Source organism: Phalacrocorax carbo, chromosome 8 (assembly GCF_963921805.1).
Source record: "Phalacrocorax carbo chromosome 8, bPhaCar2.1, whole genome shotgun sequence".
Lineage (NCBI taxonomy): Eukaryota > Metazoa > Chordata > Aves > Suliformes > Phalacrocoracidae > Phalacrocorax > Phalacrocorax carbo.
In genome coordinates, this window is record NC_087520.1 from 13,258,814 (window position 1) to 13,281,378 (window position 22,565).

At 53.6% G+C, this 22,565-nt stretch overlaps 2 protein-coding genes and 1 long non-coding RNA gene across 3 annotated transcripts; 2 read left to right on the forward strand and 1 right to left on the reverse strand.

Moving 5' to 3' along the window:
* Window positions 1–14,662: 14,662 nt before the first annotated feature.
* On the forward strand, window positions 14,663–16,425 carry LOC135314697 (SLC35A4 upstream open reading frame protein). The gene is made up of 3 exons (XM_064458787.1): window positions 14,663–14,707; window positions 14,843–14,941; window positions 15,731–16,425. Exons 1-3 carry the CDS (start codon window positions 14,693–14,695, stop codon window positions 15,926–15,928), a joined length of 312 nt encoding a protein of 103 aa, XP_064314857.1. The 5' UTR covers window positions 14,663–14,692; the 3' UTR covers window positions 15,929–16,425.
* Window positions 16,426–16,505: 80 nt separating this feature from the next.
* On the forward strand, window positions 16,506–18,453 carry SLC35A4 (solute carrier family 35 member A4). Its single transcript, XM_009508919.2, has one exon. The coding sequence runs from the start codon at window positions 16,506–16,508 to the stop codon at window positions 17,451–17,453; it is 948 nt and encodes a 315-aa protein (XP_009507214.2). The 3' UTR covers window positions 17,454–18,453.
* A 1,083-nt stretch (window positions 18,454–19,536) lies between these two features.
* Window positions 19,537–21,160, reverse strand: LOC135314698 (uncharacterized). Its single transcript, XR_010374181.1, has 3 exons — window positions 20,586–21,160; window positions 20,277–20,370; window positions 19,537–20,175 (listed from the first exon to the last, which is right to left on the reverse strand). It is a non-coding gene; the product is annotated as an uncharacterized LOC135314698 (long non-coding RNA).
* Between the last annotated feature and the right edge of the window lie 1,405 nt (window positions 21,161–22,565).

Here is a 22,565-nt window from a genome sequence, read left to right on the forward strand (position 1 = left end):
CATTATCCTGAATCTTGGGCATGATGTGCTGTCTGCCCTTGGATATCCTGTGGTGTTGGACAGGGCTTTGGAAATCCCAGCCATGAGTGTGTATGTGTGTGCTGGGTCCAACACATCCAGCCAGCAAGGCCTGGCTAATCTGATGGCTTCTGCAAGCACAAGGGGTATGCGGAGGACATCCAGGGTACCCTCCTGCCTGATAGACCCACTGTGCAGTCACACATGAATATCCTCACTTTCCACCTACTTGGGATGTGGAGGTAGAAGAAGAAGAGGTCAGGCCTGGGGAACTCTGACATTCAGTAGACCCACAGTGCAAGAAACCTCCCTGCCTTTGCTCTGTCCAGTAATTTCATGCTGAGAGCCATCCACAGTGCCTGTGGATGCCCTTCGTGCCCACATTCCTCCTAAGCATTCTGCAAAATTGTTTCTCCAGCCCCAAAGGACATGCCAGACTTCCTGGAGCTCCGGGAAAGGGGCAGGGTACAGCCCTGGGACAACTTTCATGGGGTTTTTGGTGCAAGACACACATGTTGGGCTGCTCATCCCACTGTGTGTGGGAGTGAGGTACCCTTGACAAGCCCAGCAAGCTGGGTCCTCCCTGCCCCCTCAGGCTCCACAAGGTCAGGCAGAAGCAGGGCAGAGGACATGCAGCGGGTCAGCTCAGCTTGGCTCTGCCCATCTACGTGTTCCTCTGGGATCTGCCTGGAGAAGATGCCTAGGTTGAAAAAGGGGCTGAACCCATGCCAGCCCCAATGCCTGGTCACCTCACATAAGGCCACACTTGCTGGAGAAACCCAGCTTGTGAGGGATGGAGCCTGCTCCCAAGGGACTCCCAGCACCACGCAACTGCCTGAGAAATACAGTCCCCACAGTGAGCTTCTACCAGGAGCCTTCCCAGCTGGGAAAACAGCAAAATCCCGAAGATGCCCCACATGACCTGGGCCAGCTATGGGACGTGGGAGCCAGCCGGTCCCTCAGGCAGTGAAGCACGACACAGCATGGCCAGAGCTGTGTGACATGGGGCAGGATGGTGTCTCCAGGGCTTGTTGCTTACCAGGTTGCCAGAGACCATGGCAAAGGTTTGCCATGGTGCAGCTTGGCAAGACCACAGAGCAGGGGCCAGAGCTGTGAACCCACTGCTCCATGCCTCAGTTTCCCCTTTTGCCAAGAGCTGAAGGAGGATCCAGACAGACAGGTCTTCCCTGGAAGGGAAAGGGGGGCAGGAGGCAGCTCAGTTGGCTTGTTACCCTCTGACGTTGCAGCATCCCTGCATGGATGTGATCCCTTTGGTCCCTCCCAGCTCCCAGGACTTTAGCAAAAGGATGAAATCCCTTGAGAGCTCTCATTCACCCTCAGCCTAAACTTCCAGCACCAGGGCCCAGACGCAGCTGTGACCATCCTCTGGGCCAGCCATGGAGACCCCAAGGGGACTGCAAAGTCCAGGAGCCCAGAGGAGGTCACCTGGCCACGTGGCTGAGGATGGCAACACAAGTGCTCTGCCTGGTTCCCTCATGGCTCTACTCACAGCTTCCTGGGTGGCTTTGCCTGGAGCCAGATGCACAAAAGCATCCTAAGAAGTGGTACTACCTCTATGGATACTGGCCAGTCTCCAGGTAAGCCAGCTTCCCTGCCTGTATTTTTCCAGTGTGGGTAGGATCCCTCAAGTCCTGTCTGGACCTGTTGGCCAATGGTCTGGTGGCAGGTATATGATCTAACAGCAGGCTCAGGTTCTTTACCAGGCTTGTGGCTCCCCAGGCTAGCCATGTCCTTGCCTCATGGCTGCTGCCAGCAGCACCCCACAAGATGCTTCTTCCAGGAGCCCAGCTTCCACTGGTCGGAGCGTGCACAGCCCATCCAAGGCTTGTGATGCACTGCAAGGATAACAAAATCAGCCAAGAGGACAGAGCCAACTGTGGCAGCGAGGACCATGGCAGGGCACTGGGTTTTTTTGTTAGTCCCAGGCAGTGGCCAAGGTGAAAGAAGGGCAGGAAGACAGATGCCCCAGCCTGGGAGGCAGAGATGGCTGGGGAGCAATCCTGAGACAAACTAAACAGATGGACATTTATGTCACCACTTCTTCACATACCTGGTACAACAGCTCTGGTGCTGGTGGGGGCCTGTGTGCATGAGGCTGCCAGCAGGCAAGGAGGCAGCTCTAATGGGCAACGTGGCACAGCAGCAGATGCTGCCAGGAGCTTGGTTTAAGAGAAGTCTGCCTGCCCTGCCTCCAAGGGCAGCTCAAAGGGCTCCACCATGACAGTGCTGCTTCAGCCTTGTTTGCTCCCCAAAGAGCTCATTGGGCTCATCTCAGAAACATAGCCACACCACCCAGAATTCTCCTCTGAGTGGAGGAAGAAAAACCGGGGCATACTATTTTGAACAGTTGGATGAAAGCCTGGATGGTTGCAATTTCTGTTGGGAAGAAGGCAGCCTGGAAAACCCTCACCTTGTAGTCAGCCACCACCAGTGGCTCAGCCCACATGAAGCCTGCAGAGCCAAGCGCTTCACAGCTACCTGAGGAGACCCAGCAGTGCTGTTAAACCCAGCTGAGGCTTTTTTTGAGGCACAAAGATCTTATAATCCAGCTCCTTAAACACCTTTTGAAGCCTCTGGGACCTGCTCAGGCTCCTGGGCAATAGGCAGCCCAAGGCCAGTGGGCACCTGGATGTCCTTCCCCTCACACAGTGCCAGTGTGGTGAGGCTCCAGGGATGCCTGCGAACCCTGTGAGCCCTGTAGGACAGTGTTTTCTGACTTTTGTGGGATGATACCACTCTCCTGGCCTGGAATTGTGCTCTGTGCTGAGAACTTCTGCTTCCGGTGTGACCCTGAGTAAAAAGGGATAGACTACAACTTGTTCCTCTCACCTAAAGCAGCTCATGAAACAGCTCCAGTTCCTTCCTGAGCTTTCCTTCCCAGGATAAAACTGCTTTTACCTGGCAGCTCCCTCTCAGCAAAGCAGTCCAGGTGAATACCAGGGCTCCATCTTTCACACACATGGGAGAACACAGTGGGAGGTGCCTCTCCCTGGCTCCAGCCCAGCAAGCTTACAGAGAAGATGTGGCTGCACATTGGTCCTGCTGGGTCTGGGAACTGGAACCCATTTCAGGATTCAGTAAAACCTCAGTCTGCAGCCTAATCTCTGGGTACTGCATCTGTGCAAAAGACAAAAATGACAAATGAAAGGGCTGTAAGGGAGGGTTTGTGACAGCAAAGGCCCCTGCAAAGAGCCAGCTCCTCTTGGCCTACTGGTTTGCAGAGGTGTCAGCGGTCTTTTCCAAGGCCTCCAGGATGTGCCAAGTGCCTGGTGCTGCATGGGGAGAGCTGTGCTGCTGCAGGCAAGGGACCTCCTACTTGTGGTAGGAGACACGTACCCCTGGGTGCAGGGAGCAGAGTGATGCACCCAAGAGGTCTGGCTCTGGAGTGTGGGCAAGTGGACATGTGTCCTGACCACCCACCTCCTGTTTCGGAGCAGTGCTCCCAAGCGCACAGAGCAAACACTGTGGGCACCTGCTGATTCAAGGTAAATGCATGGCATCAGGGCTGAGCTCAGTGACATGGGAACAGCCAGAAGCAGCTGTGTAAGCAACAAAGCAAACAACACTGCAGTCTTTGAGGGTTTGCACCTTCAAATCACTGGGGATCCTCGTGGGGCATGAACACCATCTCCTTCCTGACACCCTGCTCCCTTCCTATATGGGCGCTTCTTATCTTGCCCATCACTGCCTTCCATCAGTTTGGGCTGAATATGGCTGATAAGCTAAGCCCATATTATCAGGGGACAGGTAGAAAGACAGGCACAAGCCCAGAGGAAACCCAACAGAACAACCTTGTTCCAGCAGAAACCATGCTGCCAGCCAAAGGCTAAGCTCCTGCCACTGCTCAAGGGCAAAGCCAGAGCCATGAAAACACCAAGGTGAAAGTCTTTGCTAGCACAGTGAATCACACGCAGAGCTGAATCGGAGGCACAAAAATCAAACCTCAGAAGAAGTGGACATTTGCTGCCCAAGCTGGCAAATAGAGGATAACCCCTTGAGCTCCCTAACAGAACAAATCAGCTCAGTTTTTGCGCTAATTGCACATTCCGCATCAGACCTGACTCAGGACTCCTCAGCTTCTGGGGTGGTTGGTTGAAGGTGCCACAGGGCATCAGCAGCACGGACACAGCCTGGCCCACTGCTGGCATGCACCAGCAGGGCAGTGCTGTCTCCACTGCAGCCCCATGCCTCCATTGTCACTGTGCCCACTGCCATGTAGGGGCAAAAGCCCTGGATGTCTCTGGTCATCATACAGTGCTCAGGCATGGCCTTGCTTCAGTGATGCTCCAGTGCCATGGTTACCAGCGGTAGGCAAAAGTGTGTAAGGGGCACAGGCACTATTCTGATCTGCAGTCAAATACGCAGTGACTGCCAGGGCTGTGAGGGGTGATGAGCACATTTAGGGGGCATATTTAACCTGAGCCGCCTGAGCACAAGCTGTGGGGGACAGGAGCATGGCCCCAAGCCTAACCATCATGGAGAGGTTCCTGACACAGGGCTATGAGCCCCAGCTATTGCTTATCCCCAGAGCAAGCACAGAGACACAGGGGTGATTCATGGATGGGCTTGGTCACAGAATCACAGAATGGTAGGTGTTGGAAGGGACCTCTGGAGATCATCTTGTCCAACCCCCCTGCTTCAGCAGGCACACCTAGATCAGGGGGCACAGGAACACATCCAGGCGGGTTTTGAATGTCTCCATGGGCAGCCTGTTCCACTGCTCTGTCACACTCACAGTAAAGAAGTTTTTTCTCATGTTTAGCTGGAACTTCCTGTGCTCCAACTCATGCCCATTGCCCCTTGGCCTGTCATTGGGCACTACCGAAAAGAGCCTAGTCCCATCATCCTGACACCCACCCTTTAGATATTTATAGGTATTGATGAAATCCCCCCTCAGTCTTCTCTTCTCCAGGCTGAAGAAACACAAGCCTCTCAGCCTTTCCTTATAAGGGAGATGCTCCAGTCCCCTGATCATCTTGGTAGCATTCTGCTTGACTTGTTCAAGCAGTTCCACATCCTTCTTAAACTGGGGGGCCCAAAACTGGACACAGTACTCCAAATGTGGTCTCACTAAGTCCAGTAGTAAGAGGTGGCTGGCACTGCTATTGCCCTACTTTTTCCTCTCTCCACAGCTTCTCTCCGCTTGATGAGAAGGTATGGGACAAGGAGCTGAGCTTTCCAGGCAGATCTGCAGTGGGACTGTTGGGTCCCGGGCATCTAGGCCTCAAAGAGCTAAAGACCAAGCCAGTCACAGCCCATCAGCCCCACCAGCAGCAGGGTGGTCTTCCCAAACAATTTTGCCTAACACATGGAACTGCTCCATAGCCTGAGCAGCTCTTCTCTCCACTCAGGATGAAGGAGAGGCATTAGGGAGCAGCAGACCCATACCTGAGCCATACAGAGCCACAATGTCACCATACCTCAGCAAGGTGAGCTGAGCATGCCCGAGGTCTACCACCATCCAGTGACAATGAGGCAGACCCAAGGTTGAGTGGGGATGTAGGTTCACAGTCAGGGTCCAGGTGAGCAAGGCACAGAGCCACCCACAGGACGACTGCACACTCCCTCCAACCAGGGCTGTGACAGGGCTGAGCTTGGGTGCAGCAAGGATGAGGCTTCTCCAGTTCTTCCTCATATCTGAGCTGTTCTCCCATCAGGTTTTGCTAGTGCCATTTGGATGTAAATAAGGCCAACTCTTGTTCACTAGCAATCATCGAGTTAGCCAGGTCATCAGTCCTTTCTGAGGCACGCTTTGGTCTTTTCTCCTTGTGGGTGACCAGAAATCACCATTAACTCCTGTAGTGATCCATCCATACCCATCCTGCTCCATACAGCAAAGAGACTTATTTTTTAACCTCAGGATGGCTGATATGTGGGTTGTCACAAAGACCCATTGCAGAGCAGGTGCTTGGGCTTTTACCAAGAACTCAGAAAAACTGATCTTCAGTTTTTCTGCAAGAGATGCATGTGCCTATTACAAGAGTGTCTTTGCTCCTGCTCTTGTACGTCTTCTCCTTTACCTCAGATGAAAAGCCATCAGTGAAGACTGGCCTGCCATTTGCACAAATACAGCAACTGTTTGGGACAGAGGGATGGGGAGGATGGAGACAGAGTGCTCCTGAATTCTTGCCTTTTGCTATGGGAATGGTGAATTTAGGATTTGGTTTTATGAGTATTGCATTCCCCTTACTGCCTAAAGTCTCTCTGGACTCTCTGAATACTTTATTCTCTGGAGGGATGTGTGTACTAAAGATCACTGTACTGGAAGTCCTGGGAATTTTCAGGATTACTCCAGCTACATGGACCAATATTTAAAGAAGGGGATGGAGCTGAAAGCTGCCTTGTTCTTGCTAGATTCAGGATGAGAAGTGATTTTGGCTCAGGAGCCAGTTCCAACTGACATGGCCATGGTGGATGGCAGAAGTCAGCGGGATCTCTGGGCACACATCACCAGCCTGGACCAGGCACATGAGCATCCTTTGGGAAGGCGGACACATTGCCCAGGAGGCTGCAGTCTGCTGAAAGCAGGGCAGCACCTCTAAGGAGCTGCCTTTCCCAGGTGTCCTTTTGGATGTTTTTCTTTTAACTCTTACCTCTTTTGCACATAAATCCCAGCTGATGCTGACATCTTTGTGACTCTTGGTTTAAGGCTGGAAAGGAGAGTTTCTCTCTTCTGTTTTACTGCTGGGTTTTGGGGTTGAGAGGTCAGTGTCTGTATGACCCTCAAGAGCTTATCCCTATAATTGACAGTAGTAGCAGGCACCATCATTCATCTCAGTGCTAAATAATTTAAAGAACAAGACTGGTAATTAAAAGATGCCCCACGCCATCCAGCTTCCTGGCTTCCTGCTTCTTTACGTGACACAAAAAAGTGCTGGAACATCAACAGAGAAATTTCCCTGCTGTTTTTTCCGACTGCTTTGGAGAATCAGGAATGGTCTCATCCCTCTCTTGGCAAATGTTTGCTTGGTGCAGGAGGACGGGGTTCCCTGCCACCATTGTGAGCTGCTGATCTCCAGGAAGAGGCACCAGTTTGTTGTTGCTGTTTGACCTCAGCAAACCTGGCTACCCATGTGGGCTTTGGTTCATATAAAGGATAGTGAACTGTCATCCTTATTGCAGTTACCTACTTGTTTTAAATGTCCAGTTTCCACTTTGAATGTGTCATGACTGAACTTACCAATAAACAGGAGTCATCTGCCTCCTTTTGCTAGTCCCTTCAAACAAGAGGTGGTGCAGAATTGCAGTTCAACCTACACTACACAGGACATGCATTTAGGGGAAGCAACTGTTGCTTGTATGGCAGATGTTCACAGGAAGCGGTATCAGAACAGTGTCACACATGGCCATAGAAGTGACAGCATCCAGTTCGCTGTGCCTCTATGGCCCCCTGCTCTGGGATGCTCTCTGTGAGAAACAAAATATTTTGGGAGCAGGGAATATCATCCAGCTCTACAAGGAAATATCATCCATTTTCTCGCTGGTTTACAATGGATGGTGGCACCTCAGACTTCTGCTCCAGTGCTGAACGGCAAGAAAACTTTAAAAGGATAGCTTGTGCTGCTCATCAACAACAAAATGTGGCCCTTACTACAAACCAGTTCCTTCAATCTTGGCTGGCTTCAGCACTGACTTTTTTTAAGTCCTCTCAAACATGTCTAGGTATCAATTCCTTGGCATCCAGCATCAGTTTGGGGGTACACTGCTATTCGCCATGGGAAAATGACCCTTTTTGTCTCCAGATTCAAGCCTTTGCACAGTTTCTCTAGCCCCAAGGCTGCATAAGCCCCTGTTTTGCTCAAAACCAGAAAAACATACTAAGTCGTTTAAATTCATTGAGTTTGTGGTGGGAACTGGACTTGATCAAGTGCTGTACAAAATGCTTATGTACTCACTTAGCAGCAGCTTAAGGAAAGACATGCGGCTTAAAAGAACAAAGAGAAAAGATGCAGCATTCCTTGCTCTTGTCTATACTGTTACTTACTTACGTGTGACTCTGAGCAGCTGATCTGGATGCTGGTTTTCTCCCTCTTGCTCTTATTGTCTGTGCTTGTGGGACCTTGTCCCTGCCAAAGGCTGGTAAAGAGAATATTCTTGTAATGCTGGTGGTTAGTGACCGGATGATGGAAAATGCATTGAGATTTCTCTTTTTGGCTTACATTCCTGGTAACTACTGTCTGCTGAAGTCTTATGCCAAATATACACCTTGGCTGTAATGTTTCTTTGTAATGGAAGAACCAGAGTCAGTTTTGACTCTTTAAAAATTTTGTGCAGTGACTTGAACATAAATGTTGGCATTAACAAAACAGATCTTCCTGAAGACCCTCAAACCTGCCTCATTGTAAGCCTCTCTCTGGTGCTGAAAGGCAGGAAGTGTTCTCAGCTTCATTTGTGCTCCCACCCCTCCACTCCGGGGAGCTACAAACTCATCCTGAAACTTAGGCTCTCAAGCCTCTGGGCAGAAACTTTCTGATTGTTTTAAAAAGTCAAATTATGAAGCCTTGCAAATGCAGGATGGTTCTGTATCTGGGGCAGGAGCGGAGAAGCCGCTAAAGGTAACTATTTCTGAAGTTTGACAATAGCTAAAAAGATGCCCCAGCACTTAATTTTATTTGCATCCTTAAATCTTATATCCATGTAATTTCTAAAGAGCAGGTGAGTCTGGTTGATAACTGTGCAGGTCCAGAGCAAAGAACACTTTGTGCATGACAATGCTTTACAACCAATTTGTGCAGTGGTCATCACTTTGTGAGGCTGAAATAAAACAAATTATTGGCAGATGGGTGTGTATGCCAGTCAGGGAGGGTCGTGTTCTTCGACAGAAAAACATGCACATCGTTTTCTGCAGAAAATTGCTTGCAAGGTTGGTGATGGGTACACCTTTGTAGAAGAAACAGCTACAGGTGAGCATCAATGACTGTTCAGTGGTGCTATGCTGCCCTCAAGTGTTGCTTTTTAGCCATATCCAAATTTTCAACGTCAGCCTGCATGAAGTTGCATTTTTTAAGTTTTGTGGTTGTGCTCCAAGAAAGACCCTTGCAATCACACTGATGTTTTTTTTTTACCTTTCATGTAGCAAAAATACTGCTTGAAAAGTGGGCTCATTTGAAGTGGCTGAGGAAAATGGCAGATTCACTAAGTTCACGCCTGTCTGTGGTTAACATTTGGCATCCTGCACAGCAAGGAAAACAGCAGCTCAGCACTTCAGCTGTCAGCCACGGTTGGACTCTCACATCTCTTGGACTTACAATGGCTATTAATTAACCACTTCTGTGTCATGCTGCACATGCTACTGACTCACAGTCCCTTTCAATTCCTCTTCCCAGTGGCTCAGTGGGAGCAGTGTAAGATACATGGGGGGTGCATATAAATTGAAAGCCAGCAGGCTGGCAGTCCGTAAGCATTCACAGGGCTGTCTCAAGGCTCTTGCACACTGCCTGTTTTAGTGCACAGCTGTGCCTGCAGATTCACACCTTAAAATCCTTGAGCCTTTAAACCCCGGTGTAGCATCCATGGGAGTAACATACACGTAAAACCCAACATCCCATTTTTTAATTAAATTGTTAGCCAAGCATCTGAAATGTGCATTTCTCAAAATTCCTCAGATTACTTGTAGTTCTGTAGTGCCTGTAGTTCCCAAGCTGAAAGTGCTGCAGCTTGTGTTTTGCTGGCACCTTCAATGGATGTTAGACAGAGTATGGTCCCCAGCACAACTGTGTGATGCTTAGGTGTCACAGAAAGGTAAGCAAAGAAATGGAAAGACAACTTAAAGCCCCAATTAGGGAAGAAGAGTTATTTCTGGGTGCCAGTTTGGGCACACAGGTGGCCTGCACAGGGTCCTTTCTTGTGCCCAGATCTTTACAAAGCCAAGCCTCTTAGCAGAGAGAGAAGTACTAACTCTAGCCTTTAGATAGTAACTTCAAGATGTTCGTTTTAGGGAGCCATTTTTGTTCTTTCTTCATCAATTTTGCTCTGGCCTCTGGTGCTGGGGTCTGCAGTAAAAGAAGGAGCCAGCAAGTGCAGTCAACCTGCTGTTCCTATCATAGCTGAGCATCCCCCCAGACCTGGCTGGTATGGCACAAAGCTGTTTGCGCCAGGAGTGACCTGGGTAACCATGGCAGAAATGGATGCAGAGGGTATGCCCTGAGTCACCACCTATTGCCAGCAAAACAGCACTGACATCTGACCTACTTCAACCACTGAGGAAAGAGCCCACAGTGTTGGCTGCACAAACACATCCTGCTTGTGAAAGGGAGAGGAAGAGGGGTTAATTAGTTTGGAATGTGTTTTGTCACTTTTTCCTGCTCCCAATACTGCCCTGGGCTGGACGCGCCCTTCTGAGGCCAGAGACCATTATATCTGTGCTGAAACCAGCAGCAGGAGAGAGCCAAGGGGGATTGCCTCCACCCCTTGCTACTGGGAAAAGGATGGCTGTCTTGGTACTGTGGCCTAAGACCAGGAAGAGGGTGGGAGGGATCTTGAGCCACAGGACAAGGCAGCACACTTGGGACCAAACACATCCTGCCACCAGCCACAGGACTGGAGCCTCCAGTGCAGCTCTCTGCATGGCCCACAACAGCACCCCAAGGTGAGGGCTTGCCACAAGAGCAGGAGCAGAGATGGAATGAGACACAGACTCAAGCCCTTAATATTTTGGTACAGATCCCTACTCTGGAAGCTGCTTGCTACCTTTCTGCGCTCTACATCCGTCTAGGCTGGAGCTGCAGTAGCACATATTCACCATGCACACAGCTTTTCACTAACAAACATGTTGCAGATAGAAATGCCTGGGGCTCAGTTCCCCTCCACGTGCCAGGGACAGCACACTCTCACCTGAGGGCTACCCTATCTCCTGCGTGGCTGTGGGGACAACATGCTCTTCCTGGCCAGCCCTATGGGGTGAATCCACCCCCCACCTGCTCTGGTGCTACAAGGATTACACACACATCAACAACTGTCTGCTACCTTTTGGAGGTCACCTTTGGTGGCCCTTGGCTTTTCTCTGCTGGCCTGGAGTGCCTGGAGGTACTGCAGCACACACAGATGGAGAGGGGTCCCCAGCTCTGTAGCTTCCCAGTGCTCCGCCTCTGAGGAGGGACATGGAAGGGGTGCTCAGGTGGTGTAAATTCCCTTTTACCTGAGAGGGGATCAAGTCAGAGTTGGTATTTATTAGAAGACCTTCAAGAAGGTCCATTAGAAGACCATTAAGCATTTGCTATTAACAGACTCAAGCAGGTACCAACCACAGATACCCAGCCCCATAGTACAGTCACTAACTCACGAGGGTCACTCACACCCGCTCAGGCAGCAACAGCTGGAAGCTGACCCCAGCTGCTCCCTGGAGTAAGGTGTTGCACTGAAACACCAGAGCCCACCAAGAAGGTGCTCACAATGTGCCTCAGAGGGTCTCTTCTCTTATCAGATGTTCATATAAAATCCTGCTGTGTGCAACAGACCCGGCCCAAGTTACATGACCCCCAGCTGATGCTTGCCTGTGCCAGGAGCCTCATAGTGTCCTACACTCACCAGCTCCTGTGGATTCAAAACCACAGTCAGCCTCCAGTTTCTCATCACTTCTTGGGGGACTTTCACAAACTGCCTTTCAGCATGTGCTTCTCCTCTGGCCTGCTGTCCTGTGGTAGCTATTTCTCCATTCACCCCTACAGCACCTGGTCACACAAACTTACACAGCAGGGCCCTCTGGGACACGAGAGCTGGCCCTGTAGGCCTGAAGGCATGGCACCCTGTGAAGGGCATCCAGATCATCACTCAGAAGCAGAACAAGACACCAGTGTCCTCGGGGCACACATGCGCACCAAGGTGCCAGCCAATCCCCCATGGCAAGGCAGGGGGCAAACCAGCAGAGATCTCCTCAGCCTGGTCCCCAGACATCCCAGGGAAAAGACCCTGAGGGAACAGGGACTGCAGAGGGGCAGGTCCTGGCAGGGGTCACAGCTGGACCATGCCAGCCTTGACAGCGCTTCCTTCGAACCCCAGCTCTGGACTCTCTCGCTCACCCAGCTGCCTTCACTCCATTTGGTACCTTAACGTTTTCCTTCACATATCCCCTCTTCTGACAGCAGCCCCTGCCCACAAGTGGATCACAGCATCTTTGGGAGACTGCAGGTAGAGGCAAACAGACTGACAAGTGATTCCTTCAGCCACAGCTCCATATAACTTGCTGCCACCTCAGCTAACTTCCAAGTGTCGTGGTTTAGCCCCAGTCAATAACTAAACACCACCCAGCCGCTCGCTCACTCCCCCCATCACTGTGGGATGGGGGAGAGAATCAGAAGGGCAAAAGTAAGAAAACTCATGGGTTGAGATAAGAACTGCTTAATAATTAAAATAAAGCAATAATAATTAATAATAATAATATAATTAAAAGGAAAATTATGAGAGAGAGGTGAAACCTCGGGAGGAGGGAAAAAACCTAAACAAGTGATGCAACCTCTCACTACCCACCGACTGATGCCAATGGTCCCCGAGCCATGATTGCTGCTTCCCCTGGCCAACTCCCCCCAGTTAATATATTGGGCATGACATCGTATGATATGGAATATCCCTTTGATCAGTTTGGATCAAGTCCCTTGGCTGTGACATGTCCCCTTCCGGCTTCTGGTGCACCCGGCAGAGCATGAGAGGCTGGAAAAGTCCTTGACTAGTACAAGCACTACCTAGCAACAACTAAAACATCAGTGTGTTATCAATATTATTGTCATACTAAGTCCAAAACACAGCACTATGCCAGATACAGTGAAGAAAATTAATTCTATCCCAGCTAAAACTATGACACTGAGCTACGCTGAAAAGCCACAGCATGACACTCAGAGGCATGAAGCACAAGGGCAGAGGAAGACTGAGGTTTCTATCGTGAGGGACCCCACTTACCTCCTTCAGTTCAGGCAGTGGGAACAAAAGGAAAGACAGTGACTCAAAGGCTAGGCCCAGCCTGCTCTTGTCCCTCTGTCACTTACCGTGCAGCAGATGTGACATCCCTGCAGTGTTCTGCACTTGCCAGAATCATCCCTGTGGGCTGGCAGGGGAAGGCTGTCCCACACCATGCTGTGGTTTGTCCTCCACCAGTGGGCCACAAACCAAAGACATCCTGCCATCACCTTTTCGTTGTACCCCTCACAGGCCCTCCTGCTCATCTTCTGCTGCCCCCTCCCCAGATCTGAACACTCAGTGCCAGGATGTGTCCATCCCACTGGGCTGTGACTGGGTCCCCAAGCCCAAGGCAGAGCTTTGCCTGTGCGGGTGAAGAGGGCAGGCAGGAGAAGCAGAGGGCAATGATACATGGGGCCACTCCAACACTGCAGCCAGCCCCAGCACCACAGCAGCATCTTCTGGGACAGAGACAAGGCGGGTCCTCAACACTGAGCTCTGACAAATGCTCTGCCAAGGCCTGGCAAGCCACTGGGACCCTTGTCCCAAAAACCTGTGTGTGACGCCCAATTTACGCACCGAATCAAGGTGTTTTCCTTTATTAATGTAAATGCACAGATACAGGTGCCAGGTACAAACCAGCACACTATTGGTGGAAACTAACATTTATACACAAGATATTAACCACCTAATACATATTCAGTTATTCTGTTAAAAGGATTGGTTAAAATTCTTCACCTACCATGTAAATAATTATGCATGCCCACTATGGTTTTTGAGACCTTTACTTCCTTAATCTTTTGGGTCAGCAGGTTTCTTGAGCGGGTGGTCTTTGACTCAGTAGTCATCATCTCCCCCAACAGAATTAACTTTGCCCTAGTTTCACTTAAATTTGGCAACACTAAGCAGTCCTTCAAAGGCCATTAACAAAGCAGCCTATCACTCACTTTGGAGCTTTTGTTCTGATACAGTAATATATGCATAGTATTGTCAGGGTAAAGTGAGCTAAATAGATCTTTATCCGTATCAGGACTTCTCCCTGCCTGTTTGTTGGCCCAGGAAGGGAAAAGCACCCCTCTCTGCCCAGGAAGGATGCTGGGCTGATCCCTGGGCCGTCATGACAGGAACTACCACGTGAAGGGGACACCTGTGAGAATATGGGCACACGGGTGTGCACCCACCCTGTTCTGAAGGCCCCTGTGCCCCAGCCGTCCCAGGGCAGTAATCGCACACACATCCTCCTCCAGCGGCTCCCACCCGCTCCAGGCAGGACAGAGCAGGACCGCGGGCACAGCAGCCTGGAGGCAGCCCCCAGCCCCGCTCCAGGCCTGCTCAAGGGAGCCCTTCCCTCCCACACGTACGGGGACCTCCTTCCTCAGCACCAGCCACCGCTCCCCGGGCCCCGGGGCCGCGCCAGCAGCAGCCAGAGCTCCCCACCCCGGAGGGCGGGAAGGCGACTGGGCCCCGACAGGCCCTCTGAAGAGTCCCGACCTCGTTGGAGGCGGCTCTGAGGCCCCTCAGCCCCCGCTGCCCGACGGGGCTCGGTACCGGCCTCGGCCCCCGCCCCGCGGCAGGGCTGGGCCGGCTCTCCGGAGGGAAGCAGCTACCCCGCCACCATGACAGGACTCACCCACCCTCCGCCCCATCTCAAGATGGCGGGTGGGCAGGGGAGAACGTGTGAGGCGTCACGTGCCTCACCGTGGCCCAATCAGCAGTGGGAGCGGGGGGGCGGGGGACGGGGCCTGCGCGGCGGGCCTGCGCTAAGATGGCGGACGATAAGGTGAGTGGGGCGGCGCAGCGGGAAGGGTCCGGTCGGTTGTGGTGGGGCGGGCCTGGGGCTGAGGGAGCAGCGCTGGGTTCTTGTTCCTGGACGCTGCCTGCGGGGGCGGGTATCAGTCTGCGTGTCTTCCCCCAGGATCCGTTGCCCAAGCTGAAGGACCTCGCGTTCCTGAAGGACCAGCTGGAGAGCCTGCAGCGCAGGGTGGAGGACGAGGTGCAGGCTGGCGTGGGGCAGGTAAGGCGCACCTCCCGCCGGCGTGGCGAGCTCCGTGCCTCGGGGCCGGCCTGTCACCCGTTGCGAGGCTGATATTCTGAAGGAAATGGAATGTTCTGCTAAGTTATAACAAGGAACTATGTGAGCTTGGCAAAACAGAATTTGACGGCCAAAGAAGGGAACTCTGAGAGACAGGGAAGCGCTTGTTTTACAATTATATCCGTGAGGAGAGCTGAGAGACTGATAAAAGCAAATATCCCGCCTCAGAAGATGCTGCAGACGGGGTGATAAAAGTGTATAGTCAGGGAGAACAACTAATTGGGGTGTTGATAAGAACTAAAAGTGCCCTTTAGGTGAACTATCCTCATGATAATACTAAAAATCATGCCTATAGGACAGGAACCCACCCCTCAAATAAGCCCCTCCGTCTCTGAACATACATGGTAAATTTAAAGGGAGCTGTACCTTTAAGGTGAAATGAGAAAAGAAATTAACCAATTATTAGCTGAGGTGTGTGACTATTAGCTGTGACTGACACGTTTAACTCTATAAATACCTTATAGTTTCTCAGTGCAGTGTGCTGGCTTTGTGGGGTTACCGCATAGCGCCCATCTTTGCACAAAAGTGAATTAAATGAAATACCTCTGCTCTGTGTGTACTTTGGCGTTTTGCCCACCGGGCGAACAAACCCGCTTTTCAGGACAAGGGGGCTTGGAAAAAGAATAAAAATCCCCAGGGCATGTCCCTGCTCTGCATCCTCTGTGCCCGCCTGCCCTGCCCAGTGGCCTCACTGTTCACTCTTCTCTGCAGGATGGTTCTCTGCTGGCCTCACCTTTTCTCAAAGGCTTCCTGGCAGGCTACCTTGTAGCTAAACTTCGCTTCTCGGCTATCCTGGGATTCATGGCTGGAACCTGCACAGGGATATATGCTGCTCAGAACTACGCTGTCCCCAATGTTGAAAAGACAGTACGGGACTATTTCAGCTTACTGAAAAAAGGTCGGGACTAGCAAGGAGGCCTTTGGCAGCAGTGACTCTAGGAACGGTACTCCTTAGCAGGTGCAGAAGATTCTTAGGGCCTTCAGAGGCACATCACGTACACTGTTCTTTTCTGCTGGGAAAGGGCTTTACAACCACATCATCGCAAGGCATCAGCGGGTCTGGTTATGGGGTATTTATTAGAGCGTCATGGCAGCGGTGATCACTCCACTAACTCACAGTAGCTTGGAAGCATTGGCAGCTGACGGTTCGCCACCTGCCTTTTCCTGTCATCTCTCTCCCCATGTCCCTGCAGACTGAAAGGCTGCCTGGGACATGTCATCACGCTCACCACCTGTACGCCCTTCTGCTGAGTGCACGCTTTGCCCGAGGAACGTGCTTTGTGTGGCTTCCTAGAGAGGCTTGCAGTTCTCTTCCTAACGAAAGATAAAACCATTCACTGTGTCAGAAATGTAGCAGGTAACATCCTGTTTTAATTAGGCTCCTTAAATTAATGGTATTTGGTGTCGTCTTGAATGTCCTAGGGTGCAAGTCTGTCTGGCCTGTCTGTACTGATAGCAGCTCACCCTTGCTGGCTGCCACCTGAAAATGGTGATATTTGGTAATGCTGGTGGCTCTGCAAGCCGGATGCTCCAGAGGGGCCTGTGGGGACTGATGCTGGTCTTGTCTGTAGTCATATATGGCTCTCATGCTCCCCTCCTGACCATGTGCAAGGTGGATGGGAAGATCCCCTTCAGCTCCACATCTGTTGTGGTTCTTATTGAGCTGACAAAACTGGTGTTCTCCCTCATGTTCCTGCTGACCTGGAATCGGGAGCTGCTGGGAGTCGCCATGTCGTGGCACCACGCTGTCCCCTTCGCCCTCTCTGCCCTGCTTTATGCTGCCAACAACAACCTGGTGGTTCACATGCAGCTCTTCATGGATCCCAGCACCTACCAGGTCTTGAGTAATTTAAAGATTGTCAGCACCGCACTCCTCTACAGCCTCCTCCTGCGCAAAAGACTGAGCATGCGCAAATGGCTGGCGCTTTTCCTGCTGGTGGCTGCTGGGGTGAGCTACAGCTGTGGCGGCCTGCAGGATCCTGGCAGCCCCTCCAAGATGCAGCTTCACATCACACTGGTGGGCTTGTTGCTGATCTCTGTGTACTGCCTGATATCAGGCTTGTCTGCTGTCTACACGGAAGCCATTCTGAAAACCCAGGCACTGCCTCTCAGCCTTCAGAACCTCTTCCTTTACTTCTTTGGGGTCCTGCTCAACTTGATCGGCTACTTCTGGAGCAGTGCAGAGGGCAGTTTCTTGGAGGGCTTTTCCTCCTGGGTGCTGGTGATTGTGGTCAGCCAGGCCTTGAATGGCTTGATCATGTCTGTGGTCATGAAGCACAGCAGTAACATCACCAGGCTTTTCGTGATCTCCTGCTCTGTCCTGGTCAATGCCCTCCTGTCCATCACCCTCTTCAACCTTCAGCTCACCCTCCTCTTCTTCATTGCCATCTCATGCGTCAGCCTCGCTGTTCATTTGTACTATGGAGTTACATAGATGCTGCCTTCCTGCCCTGTGTGTGCCAGGGCAGTCTTCAGTTGTTCCTCAGGGGTGTTTAGTGCTTGGGGTTAGAAGCACAGCAGTAGTCTGGCCATCAGCCCACCTGCCCTGTTGTTTGCAGGGAGTCGTTGCTGATGGGTGCATGAAAGACTAGCAAGGGGCCCCCAGTGGAGGAGTGCTGAGGGGGACTGTCCTGGTTCCTGAGGGTAAGCTGAGCCCTGCTCCAGCCCAGCTGGGCTTTGTCCCACAGAGTTCCTGCACGATTAGGTGGGCCCAGCCTCAAGGGTGGGTCCTGAGCACCTCGTTCACGTGGCATATCGCATTCTCAAGCTGCTTCCCCCATCTTCCCCGCACCAAAGAGTGCACCTGTTTCTTGTGCCTGTAAATGCTCCTGCACTGGTTAGCTCCACTGTGCTGTGGGCTCTGTGTGCAGGCAGCCCTGCTGCACAACTGCTACCTGGCCAGCGTTGGTCTGATGCTGTTTTGACTCCTGTGGATGGTGCTTCCCCATGGCAGGGCGGCTGTGTCCATCTCATGTGCCCATCTGATCCCCAGCCCTTGGCTTCAGGGGAGCTTTGGTGCTGTGGGAGGTGGCCCCCTGTGTGGCTTGTGCCCCCTCAGAGCCTCTAGTGAGGTGGGGAAGAGGGTTTTTCCCTCTGGGTCTGTAGAGGTACTAGCCATCAGCATGGGGCTAGGTGATGCTGCCGGAAGAGCCTCGTGCTGTGGCCAGAGGCGCTTCTCCCACCTCTCTCTGTGTTTCTTCAGCCCGTCCCTTGCTCCAGCCCCTGGCTGAACGGCTGCTGTCCTTAGGCCCTTCTCAAGCATAGTGTTGCTGCTCTGTGCAGAGCAGATGGGGAAAAGGGGAGATGTGAGAACTGTTTCACCTGCTCCCCAAAAGTGAGGCAGCACCTGAATTTGTACCAATGCTGTGAGTTCCTCGCAGGCAGAAGTCACTGCTGGCTCTGGCTGGGGTTATTAAAGTTGTAGTTCAACACCATGCTTGTGTCTGTCTTCCCTGCAGGAAGGTGTCTTTTGCTTGGCAGGGGGCCAGGGGCATATTGGCCTGAAGACATTCATCAGTGAAGGTACACCTGCTTTATTCTATGTGGCAGCAGCCCAGGGGCCACTAGCCCTCGCACCATGCCTGCTTTGCTCCTGTTCCAGGGCTGTGCCCAGACCAATGCTCCCACAGGCACATGCCTAGTGGCAGAGCAGGCTTTTCCCAATGGGGACAGAGGGATGAAGCACTCCCCACGTTCTGCCAGCCAGCACCTTCCCTGGAGCCACATTTCTGCAGGGAGCAGCTCTCAGAAGCCAAAGTGGGCAGGATTGGAGGCCTTGCCCTGTGTAACTCTCTTAGCTGGGCTTGGCCAGTCCCCTGGCATCAGGGCTCGTGGCTTGCTCCAGGGAGGTGGGGTTGAGATGGCAGGGGTCTGCAGGCACCCCATCCTGCCTGCCTGCCAGTGCAGCAGTGCCTGCCACCTTGGGATGCTGGCTCAGGGTGTCTGTGTGGTGGCATTGGCTGAGCACAGCCATTTGGCTTCCTGCAGCTGCTGGTTTTGCCCAGTGAGCTGCGCAGCATCTTGGAGCACCTCCTACAGCAGCACCTGGTGCCAGTGGTCCAGTGCCTCCCTCTGCTCCTCTGCCAGGCGCTGCTGGTCCCATAGCACCTGTAGGGACAGCTGGGGCTGCCTGGCATAGACCTGGCAGCTTGGAGGTGCATCCCCAGCCCCCCCTGCACACCTGCAGCAGGTGCTGCCTGCAGGCCTGCCTCTCCTGCTGGTGTCTCTGCAGCAGGGCCTCCAGGTCCCACTTGGCTGCCTCCCGTTCCCTCTGTACTGCCTCCAGGCTTGGGCCCAGTGTGGCCACCTCCTGTTGACAGTGAGCTGTGTCCCACTGCAGGGTACAGGGACAAGGACATGGCAGCTCTGGGGTGTTTCTGCTCCCTGAGGCTGCCCTGCCCTGGGAGAGCAGAGCCAGGGAAGAAGTAGAGCCTGGAGCCCACAAGTGATGGGCTCTCTTCCCATGCCCACCTCCCTGGTTGGCTTCTGCCCTGACACTGCCCCATTCCCAAGCTCCCGCTGGAGGAGCAGGCAGTGCTGAGCCCACAGCTGCTGCCTCTGTGCCTTGGCCATGGCATACTGGACCTCCAGGGATGGGCATGGCTGGCTCTGACTCCCTGTCTGGTGGAGAGCAGAGCCAGCTCGGATAGCCTGGGGACCCAGCGCTGCTGGTGCAGTAGACTGCAGGCACTGGGTGTTCCCCCTGCCTGGGAGCAGCAGCCAGGCCACCAGTGGGGTCCCACTTACTGTGTCATCTCCAGTCTGTGGCCATGGCTGTGGCGCTTTGCTCTGCAAGTGCTCCTCCAGTGAGCTCTGCCCTGTGCTCCCCAAGTCTTGGTTGTCCCCTCCCTGGCTGCTCTTTCTGGCACCATTCCTGGGTGGGGAGAGGGAAGCAGAATGAGAGTGATGTGGTATGGCTGAAGAAGCCAGTTTAAATGAACCACTGAGGTTCATGAGCCAGTTTAAATGAATGACTGAGGCCTCTTGAGTGAAGCTGTTTCCCACCATGTGAAGTGATGCTCTCTGCCCACATATCAGCCACCCAGGCGTGGGGTGTGCGCCTGTCCCCATGCTCCAGACGTGCTGGCTCCAGCTGGCACTGGTTGGGGTGTTTGGGTCCTAGGCTGCTGGCCTGGTGCTGTATTCCCTGCATCAACCTGGTCCTGTCGGAGGAGAAAGGATGTTATGGAGACGCAGCCAGGATTCAGGGCTTTTCCTGTACCTGGGTTGTTCCTGGATGAGCAGGCCGTGGCCTGACCTGTGCCCACCTTGGCACTGGGCTGGCACATCTGACTTGTCCTAAGCACCTCAGCTGCTGCCTGCTTCTCCTCCCACCTTTGGCTCTTCAGCACCTGGAGGAAGGAGGTGGGAGTCCTTGCTGGGGTGCTGGAGACCTCCAGGCATGGCACAGCTCCAGGGACACATCCCACCCGAACTGTCTCGCCCCCCAGGCAGGCAGCCCCCAGCCCCTGCCCTCAGGGCCAGAGGAGGCTCTTGACACCAGGGTAGAGCCTGGATCTTATCCAACTGAGGGGGGTCCCACCTGGTGGCCAGGGCATTCCCCTACCTGCAGCTCCCACAGGGCTCTCCGCAGCTGGGCCACAGCCATCTTCTGCTCAGGGAGGCCAGCTCCAGCCAGCAGCTCCATCCGCAGCCCTCAGATCTCCCTTTGACGTGCTGCAATCTCTTGCACCGGGTCCCAGAGGGTGGCTGAGATCCTCTTGTCCAGCACCTTACCCGCTTAGCCAACCCCAGGGATGCCACGATCTCTTCTCTGGAGGTGTCTGGGAGAGCAGAAAGCCCTGACCTATGAGAGCCTGAGGATGGGTTAGCCGCACTGGGAGCAAGCCCACATCCCAAGGGGTGGTAGCAACCCCTTGGCTCCCAGCCACAGGCTCCCGTTGGGGTGTCCAGGTCTCTCCTGCTTCACCTCTGGGTACCAAATCCCCCCTGACCCTACAGCAGGCACCACATGGGTGCCAAAGAGGGGATCCAGCTCAGCCCCAGTGCAGAGATGCAGCTCTTGTATGTACGGCTCAGGGCAGGGCCTGGGGGCCCCAGGGGATGCCAGGATCCTGAGAGCTGAGCGCTGGCGCCTGCCATCCTCCAGCTTCTGCTCCACGGTGAGAGTGAAGAGGCTGCTGGAACTAGAGAGAGGCCGGTGCATGAGCAGGGCTGCAGCAGTGCCTGGAGCCAGTCCTGGCACCCCATGGCCCAATCCTTCCCAACCCTGCAGGGTATCAGCTGAATCCCTCGTCCCTGCATGGCCGAGCACCCATCTGTGGAGGGCTGCAGTGCCGGGATGACACCCAGCCCCCAGGCATAGACACTGATGGCAGCTTGGGCATCTGGTACAGAAATTTCCATTGCCTCCTCCACCATCCTGGAAGCAGAGAGAGACAAGAGCAAGCAAGGAGGGTTGCATCCACCCACCTCCTGCATACCCAGGCCCCCTCAGGGGGAATACCCGTGGCTGTCCTTGAGCTGGGCACCATGCTCCTTGCTCAGCCCCATGCTCGGTGTTCGGGTACCAGCCCCTCAGGAGTAGCTGCCTGACCACAGGGCATCAGGTACCTACAGGCCCAAGGGCATGACATCCAACACTTGCAGGGTTCAGCTGTCAGGACAGAGCAGGTCCCAGGCTTTGTCAGGGGCGCAGACCTAGAATGGGCTGTGTTAAATGGGGGGCAGAAAGAGGGGGCTGCTGGCATCCTGCACTCACTAGGACCCCGAGGTTGCTTGTGGCCATGCAGAGGTAAGGGCTGGGAAGGGAGAGATCTCAGGGTCACTTCCAGCTTTTCCAGCACCAGGGAAAGACAGAGCACTGGGAACACCAGACCCCTGTGCAGAGCTTGGGAGGTCCCTGACAACATCCTGGAGTATCCTGCTGGCATCACTTCTGTGCCAACCAGGCACATGCTGGAGGGGTCTTCAGGCCACAGGGAGCAGTGGCTGTCAGGAAATGTCCAGCCACACAGTGAGCAGGAGGGTGTTAGAGGGCTCTCGCATTCTCACCATGCTGCTGGAGCCTGGGAGATGCCCCGTGGGCAGCCCAGGCTTCCCACACCTGGGAAGTCCTGCAAAGAGGTGAGAAAACCTGGGATCTGAAAGTATCCAGCCCCTGGTCACCCACCAGCATAGGGGACCAGGTGCCAGTCCTGGAGCAATACATGCCCCTTGGCGCAGCAGGGTCCTGCCAGTGGCAGAGGGGGAATGGGACCCCCACCCCAGGGCATCCTGGCTCCTGCCCTACCTGGACCAGGCTGACAGTTTGCAGGCTCTGTGCATTGCCCCCCACGGCCTCCAGTTCTTGGAAGACAGCATCGATCACCTGAGGACAAGCTGGTCAAGCTGGAAGCTGTTGGTTCTTGGCATCCATGGCTGGGTCTCACACCCGTACCAGCAGGACTGGGGTCAGCCGGATGACCTGGGAGCCCAACACCATGCAGTTACACTGTCATGTCTCCCTGTCACCTCTCCCCTGCCATGTCCTGTGCCCTCACCTGCCAGACAATGCTCTGGAATGGCAGCTGGGTCCCAGGGCCAT

Bases quoted from the DNA above. Each gene is read 5' to 3' on its own strand.
- LOC135314697 (XM_064458787.1), top strand. The intron at 14,942-15,730 runs GTAAGGCGCACC...TCTTCTCTGCAG, and splicing joins TGCAGGCTGGCGTGGGGCAG to GATGGTTCTCTGCTGGCCTC.
- SLC35A4 (XM_009508919.2), top strand. From the start codon at position 16,506: ATGGTGATATTTGGTAATGCTGGTGGCTCTGCAAGCCGGATGCTCCAG.